Raw genomic sequence first — 10,495 nt, 5'->3', positions numbered from 1 at the left:
CAGCAGTGGGGACCATATGAAAGTGAATTTATTTACTTTGATGACAGAGAGACTGAGAGAGAGAGAGAGAGAGAGAGCTATATTTCGGCAAATTGGTTGGCTGGCAGATGTTGTGCCTCGTGGAAGCTTCGAGGATAAAGCATTTATTTATTTATTTATTTTCATAATTTCATCAATTACGGCTGCGATTATTGTTTTATTTTATTAATGAGTTATTGTCACGTTTTTTCATTTAACTCGGTACCCATCTTGTAAACTGAACCAAGGAAATGGGTTGAATGTAGACCGTCCGTCACGTGTCAAATTCATGATCTATAATTAATAGAGGTAAAAAAAAAATCTTTATTAATCCATTATGCACAAGTATCGCGATTTTTTAAGATTCAAAAAAATCAGTAGCTGAGTGTAACCATACACATATGAATTGGAGTTTAATTGTCCTCGTGTTATATTTGAAGAAGTATTTTAATTTGATGTATTGAGATGATAAGGTACCGTAACTTAATCCGAAATATTAGATTTACAAGGCTTATATACACTCGCTAATTATAAGTATGAGGAATTAAATAATTGTTGTATCCGTTCATTCGATGACAAATTAAATGGACTCAATAATTTCAATCAGTTTATGTAAGTTTTATTTAGTTTCTTGAATTGCAAACAAAATATATATATTTTTTAATTTTCATGCGGTAGATTTTAGGTCTTGTGGCTTAATTTTTAGAATATGACATCCCATTTTTTTTTTTAATTGGTTTAGTTGCTTGAAATTTTCAAACCGCATAATTCCAATCAAATTTTGATCAATACTCGATAGCCCTAGTGCTCTTTCTTTATTTGTTTTTTATTATCACTTGAAGCTTCAATTACACAATTATTGAACTATAGATTTGAATCTCGCTCGTATCAATATTGAATTTCAATTTAGTTTACATTTTTTTTTTTTATAAAAAAAAGGTTTTGCATTACATGGAAGCAAGAGAGAGGATAACTTTAAGAGATGGCATAGAGACTTTCCATTTAATTTCTATTGTAAATTTTAATCGTCATAGCTTGAACATCAATCTCTTGTTATTTGCTACGTAAAGCAGAAAAAAAAAATAAAGATTTAAAACGTGGAGCATCCCACTTCACTCTCCAGTGCTTAATAATCAACAACTTGCTTTAGAATCTTGCAACAACTTGTAAAATCATTCCAATTCTATAGGGACTTCACAAATTTTCTATATTATTAAACATTTTGCTAATCTATACATTATACTTTTGTTAGTTGAAGAAAATTTTTATTTTTATGTTTTTCAAAGTCAAAATTCTATTCCAATTATTCTTATATTTTTTAATGTTTTAGAATTGTGCTATTTTATTTTATTCTCTCTCTCTGTTTTTTTTTTTTTAGGTTAATGAATAGGAAATTGTTGCTTGGCATTATTTTTATTTAGATATAAATTGTGGTGCTCAGCCACTCTCTTGCCCGTCTATATTTTTATTATTCATTGAACCTTAGGAATGTTCTTGCTACCGACAAACAATTACATTTTTACATTTAAAAAATTTATCTTCAGCTTGACTTTTAATTTATATAATTATTTTATTTTCAATAAACGTAATAAGGCTCCATTTAAACTACTTCCCATCGTTCTCTCAAACATCATACTGGAGATTATGTCATTATCTTACACCTGCAGTCAATTACACATCATCTAATGTTAATCACTTCACTTCCAATGGTTTCAACCATTTTCGTTCCATTAAAATTGTGTTAGGTTAAACGACATTAATCTTCCAAGTTAGTTCTAATGTCGACGTCTCATCATAAAGTTATGACTGTTCTAAATTCATACGCACGACATACATTCCATCAAGGACGATTTTATTAGCTAATTAGATCGTATTATATGTGGTTAATTAAGTTTTGACATCAAACATTCTTTTTTGTTTCTTTTTACTCAATTAATTATAGTCTCAACGAACAAAATCAATGCAAAATAAAATTTATTTCACTCGACTGAATATATATATATGTACCTATGAAATGTCTTTGATTATGGCGTTGAATTAATGTGATCATCACACACGCATAGACAATGGAACGAGCCTGTCCCATTCAATACAAAAAAATTACTTTGAACGTAATGTGTAGCTTTGTTTATACTCATACAGCATAAGTTCACCGTCACTATCAAAATTATACTACGCCATTGTCCAGGTAATATTATTTAGGAGCTTTTTAACGTCACTATCAAAATTATACTGCACTTTTAGCGTTTTTTATTTTTATTTTTTATTTTTTGGTTCCATATATAACGGGAGCCCGTAATAAGTAAGTTTATAATTATGAAAATTTGGTGTTTGGTGTATAAATTGCAGTCATCTACAAAAAAAAAAAATGTATACTTGAAAATTATCACTTTGAAAATTATGAAAGAGTGTGTGAGTGTATCGTGCAATCGCCACTCTTCTAACATGCTCTTAAAATCTCTTAGGAAAAAGAAAAAATTGTGAAATATGAATAATGTAATTTCTTCATCTAGTGGATGGATGACCCATTACTTTAGATGAAATTTCTTCATCATGCGTTGAAGTTTCTCGGCTCCGCACTCAAGAAGTTATCAAATTAAAAGAGTTAGGATTCTGCAGTGGGACTAGCTGGTAAGCTAGCCAAGGTTTATACACTACCTTTCGTGGCCTTGAGGCGAAGCCAAGCATTAAGTTCTAGCTCTGTTTGGTATTTGGATATATACCTAACTTGAACTGCTTGCTTTTCATAGAAGAAACTGGAGGAGTTGTTGAGTTTAGCCTATATATATTTTTATATACATACAGCAAGAACATGTGCTTTTCTGAATCTGCAATCGGAAGTAGAGGTTGCTTTAGTATCCTTTTTGTGCAGAGAGAATTAAAAAGCTTCTTTTTTTTTTGGGTCAAGGCCGTAACTCCACCAAATAAAAATTTGTGAAGCCTTGTTTGTCACTCAATCAAAAAGAACAGTCACTGGTGGCTTGCAAAAGGATCAAATAAGTAAATACGGTCAGCAATTAATGGATCAACCATCCGTAAATATACTGAACATTTAAGATGAGACTGCATGGTGGAAAACATGAAGCATGCATGTATGCTACACGCAAGATCAAATGACTAAGCACCATAACTCTACTACTAATCAACTACAGATCATTTCCTAATGTGTTTGCTTATCACTTTATAGGAAAAAAAAGAAAGAAAGAAAGAATCTGAATAGATGTGCTTAAATATTAAATAATATAACCTGCAATTGTATAAATTTATTGGAATTGACATATATATAGAAAGGACATCTTCATGGACAACATTAACATTAATAGTAGATACCAAGAAGTAAATGAAAACAAACAACACAAATACTCAATTAACATTTTCGAACAACATTTTTTAAGACGTAACACAAAATTTCAAACACAATACCATGACTCGGCTGCTTAACCATCAAATTATTCATTTTTCATAATAGTGATCATCATATCCCTTAAAAGCTACTCCAATTTTTTCTGGAAAAATTACGCAATTGCAACTGCTTAATTATAAAAATTATGCATGTCACTTTCCTTCAGTGTCCGCGGTTGCCACCCCAACCTGAGCCAGCCCTAGACCCGGCATAGGATCCAGCAGATGAACCTGCCTCAGACCCGGCTCCACCGCCTGATCCAGAGGAAGTGGAGCTAGATGAAGAAGCTGAGCTTGAACTGGAGCTAGACCCACCACCACCAGATCCCGACCCGGCACCCGCCCCGGAGCCCGATCCATTCCCTCCCAACCCGAGACCTACCCCAACACCAAGCCCAACTCCAATCCCACCCAGGTCAATACCCAGGTCCTTTCTAGCCACACGGGCTTGCGTCACCGCAGCCAAGCTTGAAAACACAAGCAAGCCCAAAAGAACCAAGCGCTTCATCGATTTGGCCATTCCTTTTTTGGAAAAAGAATGAAGCGAACGTCCAAGAAAATGTATCAAACAAGAGAAATACTAGGGTAACTCAACAAAGGTGCAAGTTTTTGCGAGAAAGGAAACGAGAGACTGGGCTCTATTTATTCTAATAATAGGTAGTGAAGTTGGTGAAATTAGTGCCATGAAAAAAGTTGTGAGCGTGCAGAGTGCAGCACGAAGAGTAAGAGAAAGTGGAGGGACATGTGCCATTTTATGAAAAAAGCTTTTGAGAGAGAAAAGCCTGTGGTCTCTGAAAGGCTGAGAATTGAAGTGGGAGACTGAGAGTTAGGACACGTTTTTAATAATGAGTATGTTGCCGACCTATGAAGAATTCTCCACTCACTATAGTGGAGTATATATATGTATGTTTAATTGCTTGGATTATTAGGCGTTATCTATATGATATTATTTATGATCATCCCACAAAGCTGAGACTTCTTAGTGAATTGCAGAGGATCAGAGATGCACTGAATACAATTATTTAACGACAAAATTACAGGGAAAGAATATGCTAGAAAGTTCACGATAGTGGGGGCGGATTAACACTCCAATCGTATTTTTATGTCGAGGTTCAACGTTTGATCAACAGATCAAGTGTTGCCTTTTAGAAAAATTCATTCTATTACTATAATGAATATGGTACGTAGGTTACATAGATTGATATATCAACGCATGGAATTACATCGTGAAGTAAAGCTACAGCAGCTCGAAATTTAAGAAGTTTGTGACTTAAAAGGTTAATTGTTTAGAAGAACTTCAGCTTTTTCACAAATTTCACGGAGAAAGCTACAAGCTAGTACCTCAATTTAGCATAGAATGGGATTTTCAACTTTAGAATTAAATGGATAAGGATCGCAAAACTTAAAAGATTAGAAATCTTAGTGGAGTCCATGATAGGGCAGAAATAGGTCTCTATGCAGGATCGATTTTGGGGCACTAAATGACTCACTCACTAATAATTTTCATTATTGAAGCTTTGTTATGATTAACAAAATTGAAAAAAAAAAAGCAATGCAATACAGAAGGAGATCCTGATACTCAACGTAATGAATTTTTCCACTATCTATCTACCATCTAGCAGTATTTGAATGGTTCTAATTAAGTAATCTTAGTGCCTTCAATTGACTCTCATCTCCATATTTGGATAAGATATGTTATCACAGATTCACAAGAACATAAGTATAATTGGAATGATGAAATCAACTACAACGTCAGAAATTAATATGGATAATGATCTTCTAGAAGGCGTGCCTTAGAAAATATTTAATAATATGGGTAAAAATTCGTTTAATTTTTGTATTTTGGGGATAATGTTAGTTTAGTCCATGTATTTTTTAAAAATACCTCAAAACATCCCAATATTTATTTATTTTTAGACAATAATAGATAGAAAAAAAATTAAGTTACGTTTCTATTTTATTCCCAAAAAATAAAATAGAAACAAAAATATATATATAAATTTTTGTGTGGAACACTCTTCTGAGGAGTTAATATATTAATTTTTCTATTAATGTCCAAAAAAACCACTAATCTAATTTTTTTACAATATTAATTTTTTTGGACATATGAGAACTTCCACAAGAATTAGTATATATTATTTTTTCTTTTTATTTTATTTTTTTGGTTAATATTTCTGTCAATATTGTCCTCTAGATAGCTTACTAGTCTCTTTCATTTTATTAATTATATATGTGTGTGTTAGTGTTACGAATTCAGCGTTAATAGTCCAGTTCCCTCAAGCATGCAAAGAAGTCAGAAATTTCAGCCACGTACTGAAAGTTGGAGAATATATTGAATGAGTAATCATTGCTGGCTTGCGCAGATTTTAGCGCATGCTTCAAGTTATAGAATCAATATTTATGTGTTCCGAAAAAGATTGGTCTCACTCTCACTCAAAATTCTGAAACAAAGAGGATCCCCCCATGCATAAATTTATTGCTTGTATATATCGGATCTCCTGCTTAGTGGGTTTTGAAGATTGCAATTTATGTTATTAACTAGGGAAACCACTCGACTAAAACGTCCGAAGGAACTAGGATATGTGTGGATCTGTGATAATTGATACACAGTTAATTAACCCAAATTAAAAAAAGCTTAAGTGCTAAGAAACCTATAGGTTGAATTTCTTCTGTTTCATTAATGTATCAATTCTCTTAATGTTCAATTCTTATATATAATGCTTAAAATGGGTAATAATTTTCTAGCCGAATGTTGCATGTATTGCAATTAATATATTGTGGGAAGTTAACAGGTGGATGCATAATTAAAAAAGACTATATCTTTTAATTAGTAGGCAGATTAAATATTATAATATGTCATAATATCACAAAGAGTAGAAAAAACACAATACAAAACACAAAACACAAACAACACTTCGAAAATCGCAAACCATTCACATAATCTTGTAGACAATATAATGTGTCTACTTATTCATATCATACACTCAACAAAATCATTCTTAAATTTGAACTGCTGCTATATATGATGACAAGTTAATTTCAGTTGTAGCCCCCGCCGCCATAACCTTCACCATAGCCTCCGCCCTCGCCATAGCCTTCACCATTGCCTGACCCACCTCCCCTTCCAGAACCCTGACCGTACCACCACCACGGCCATATCCACCACCATTTCCTCGACCTCCCCCGGAGCCTAACCCAGCACGAGAGCCGGCATAGGAGCCCGCTTCAGAGCCAGCGCCTGAACCACCGGTAGAGCTAGCACTGGAATGAGATGAAGATGAGGAATATGAACTTGACCCGGAACCTGAGCCTGAGCCAGCCCCGGCTCCGGATCCTGAGCCACTTCCTCCACCCCCCAAGCCAAGGCCGACTCCTGCTCCAAGTCCTACTCCTATACCTCCAAGATCAATTCCCAAGTCCTTTCTTGCAACCCTGCTCTCGGATACAATTGCTGTAGTTGTTACAAGCAAAACAACAAAAGCTAAAGACTGGCTTAGTGCAGCCATCTTTTTGTGAAACACTTAAACTGTAAGACGAGATAATGCAAAAGCAAGAGCTTCAGAAATTGCTAATCAACTTCGATCTATGAATATTACCGTGAGCTTGGAAGCTTGCTGTGACAAGGACTAAGAGAGTATGCTATTTATAGTTGTTGAAGCTGATCAATGTTGCAAGCGAAAACGTGTATTGAGTACTCTTAAGATTTGTTGATTTCGAAACCGAGAAAAGAGAAGTGGAAGTGCAAGTGGTGACGTGGGTATTATGGGATTTTGAGAGAGGAGATTCTTGTGGTCGAGGTAAGGCCAGTTCTTGCAGATTTTGCAGGAATCTGACAATTGTAAAAACGTTACCGACCCATTTGATCCGCACTAAAATTAGTGGAGAATGAATGGCTGCATTAATTGATGGATGCATTATTATTATTATTTTGAAGTAATGCAGCTTCCCTGAGACAAGAACATGCACATGGACGCGATTTTGTGGGCAGTGTAAATTTTTTTCCATTTCACCAATGGATTTGAGTTTTATGTTAATCGGAACTTACGTATGCGACTGCGTGTGATAGAGGTGGTTATTGTATAAAAATTTATAGGTAATTTGATCTTAATCTATGGTCTCGTTTGATATTGAGGTGTTATACTATAAGTATTAAAAAATATATAATTATAAAATAAAAATTAATAGTTATAGTAAATATAATTTTTAAATACTAATTTTGACAAAATTAATAGAGATATAGTAGATTTTTCATCATATAAATGTAAAATAAAATCAACTTCACTTTCAATTACATTAATTAGTATTTACCAAATACTATAGTGTTATTTTTAAATTACAATTATCCAACCTCAATCCCAAACAAGTACAATACTATGAATACACATATGTGACAAAATTTGTTAAAATTTAGCATAACTAGACGACGATGGAATCTAAATTCATCAATAATGTAACCGGTCATTTTGAAGTTCACGTTATCGGACTCCTATCTCCTTTCTAAGCTTAATTTAGTAAAAGAAAACTGTTAAAGACATATGGTACACTACTATTACTGGTTCTTTAATAAGGTATGCTTTAACTTTTAATTTTTTGGTCATACCTTCCCGTCATGCACCAACCCAACAAGAATGGAGTTTTTCGACTATGGTATAATGTGAAAGCATCAACTGACCTTGCGGCCGATCGAGGTATGATGAAAAATAGTCAAAAGATGACAACGTTGTATCGTGCGGCATGGCTTTCAGCGTCAATCGTCGTCACAAGGTCAGTAAGGTTGAAAAATTGGAGTCAATTGAGTTTCTGAGTGGATTGTCTAAGTTAGATATGTATTTTCTTTTAAAGATTTGTTAGTTTTTACGTAAGGATAAGTCTCAAATTTTTTATTCTAAATAATTATCTCAAATAATATAGCATTCATTAATTAGTTGATAATTATTTACAAAATTTAAATAAATTAATTGTATTATTTCACCAATTAATTAATGAATGTCACATCATTTAAAATAAAAAATTTACGATGTGTAATATTATTCTGAATTTTTTTTGGTTGCATACATTGAATGGATCTCAGTCTTAAAAACTTAATTTATAAGGAGAGAGCGTCCAAATGTTTAATAAGTTCTTATATACTACTTAAACATAGAGCAAATATCTTGTTAGTTTATAAGGAGAGAGATTCCAAATGTTTAACAATCCATCTTTCAAATATCTCACCAACTTAGTTTATAAGGAGAGAGAACTGATTTATTTTCATGTTAGAAAATCAAGAAAGATCCGTGTACCTGAAAGAACAAGGAGTGTTTTGAAGCCAGCATTTTGTCCAAATAAAATACCAGTAAGTATATCAGTATATCTAATCTATCATCCGCCATACACATTCTGGAGGAAGCAATCTGAAATCTGCAAATCAGAATACAGAGAGTACTGAGCACAAAATTTACTCTGAACAAGGTCTTAACTTGTTTTTTGACGCAATCTGATACCAATAATATTAGAATAATGATGTGATAAATTGAAGTCAGGTATCTTTCGTACTTTCGTAAAGAATTTCCTCCTTCCACAATTTAGTTAGTATGAATGCAATGTAACAACAGTCTTTCGTCTGACTTACTTCTTTAATAAAAATTTCCATCTGAAGGTTGATGGGTTTCCAACTACAATAAGTTCTCTTTCAGTTGACCCACACATGGCTGCAACCATACATCCGGCACCTGTAATCCTGGATTAATCTTATAACGAGGCAAATTTGTACAGTCTGTATTTTACATGCGAGCTTTATGTTGGGATGATGAGATGATGATGATGATGATAACTCTTAGTATTAAAAATTTATTTTAAAATTACTGAAAGTTCAGGCCCGTCTAAGTGCCGCCTAGGCCCACCCCAATTTAAAATTTAGACGGAATTTTAAAAGTTTGAACTTGTTAACAATGATTTGGAGTTGGCCTTCGGCCTAGAAAAACTCGACCCAAGTCCTATTACTCAAACACTCAACTTTGGAGGCCACCTTCGAGTTTGGAACTCTTGAGCAGTGATGACATATAATTATTAGGTTATTTTTACATACCTCTGATGAGGTTTCATGTAATAACAGTTTAATAAAAAGTATGACAGTATTTTTATATCCCTCTCTTATTGTTGGTATTTTCATCGGTTGACCGTTTGTGGACCGATAAAATGACAAAAATACTCTTTTATGGCTGAAAAAATAACCCTAATTAGAAAAGGCAAAAAAAAAAAAAAATTATTCCTGTTGGTCATGTGAAGGGTAGAGATTCCCATTCTTCTCCAAATCTCTCACTCATTGTCCATTGCGCATGGGAGTGAGAGTGAAAAAGCCAAGGAGTAAACGTGTTAGTTGTACCTTGCCACTTGGACTTTTTTGTTTGGGGAAAATATGAATTATTGTTTGAAAGTGCATTACTTTTACTTTTCATCGATTCTTGTGGGAAATGTATTTCTTTCCTTTTCGTCCGGTAATTCCAGTGAAATAAAATTAAATCAATTAATATAAAAATTGATTTGTCTACAAATTCAACATACATTGAAACTCATAATCTTTTACAACAAACATCCACAACATAGCAGCACCAATTTTTCCAACATATATATCCAAAACGAAGAACACCAAAGCTACGATTTACTACAATAGTTTTCCTTAAAAAAAAAACTAACTAACTTCTTCGCAACTCTAATATCAGTCATGGAACCACATCACCGTCTATACTCACTCGTCGGTAGTCTTCTATCACCATCTAAGTTTGTCTTGTTTATGGGTTAGTTCAAAATGGCAATGAATCTTGATCCTCAAGCTCGATAATACTTGTTTGTTTTTACACTTTTTTTTTTTTTTTTGAGAAGGTTTGTTTTTACACTTATACTACTGAGAGGTGAATTTTGTGTGAATAAAAACTTAAAAACTACTGATTTGACTTGACCATAAGATTTACACTTGTGCAGCATGTATTTTGCGCTTACCAATAGTAGTACATTTAGCTTTTTAAATTTTTTTGAATTTTAAATGAGTTTTTACGATTTTAACCTTAATACTATACATAACTTTACACTAACAATA

The 10,495-nt window shown here is 33.3% G+C and overlaps 2 protein-coding genes across 2 annotated transcripts; both read right to left on the bottom strand.

Annotated features, from left to right (window-relative positions):
* Nucleotides 1-3,271: 3,271 nt before the first annotated feature.
* LOC18055706 (alanine and glycine-rich protein) lies at nt 3,272-4,125 on the bottom strand. The gene has a single exon (XM_006453447.2). It carries the CDS (start codon nt 3,938-3,940, stop codon nt 3,584-3,586), a length of 357 nt encoding a protein of 118 aa, XP_006453510.1. The 5' UTR covers nt 3,941-4,125; the 3' UTR covers nt 3,272-3,583.
* Nucleotides 4,126-6,437: 2,312 nt separating this feature from the next.
* LOC112095884 (glycine-rich cell wall structural protein 2) lies at nt 6,438-7,001 on the bottom strand. The gene is given in 2 exon segments (XM_024178517.1): nt 6,438-6,560; nt 6,563-7,001. Coding segments are annotated over 2 exon segments (465 nt in total). The 5' UTR covers nt 6,927-7,001; the 3' UTR covers nt 6,438-6,459.
* Nucleotides 7,002-10,495: the final 3,494 nt, after the last annotated feature.

Source organism: Citrus clementina, unplaced genomic scaffold (assembly GCF_000493195.1).
Source record: "Citrus clementina cultivar Clemenules unplaced genomic scaffold, Citrus_clementina_v1.0 scaffold_1, whole genome shotgun sequence".
Lineage (NCBI taxonomy): Eukaryota > Viridiplantae > Streptophyta > Magnoliopsida > Sapindales > Rutaceae > Citrus > Citrus x clementina.
The sequence above is the reverse complement of the archived record's forward strand: the minus strand, read 5'-3'. Positions and strand labels throughout refer to the sequence as shown.

What these genes read in the sequence shown, in the direction of transcription:
- LOC18055706 (XM_006453447.2), bottom strand. Translation starts at nt 3,940, where the DNA reads ATGGCCAAATCGATGAAGCGCTTGGTTCTTTTGGGCTTGCTTGTGTTT.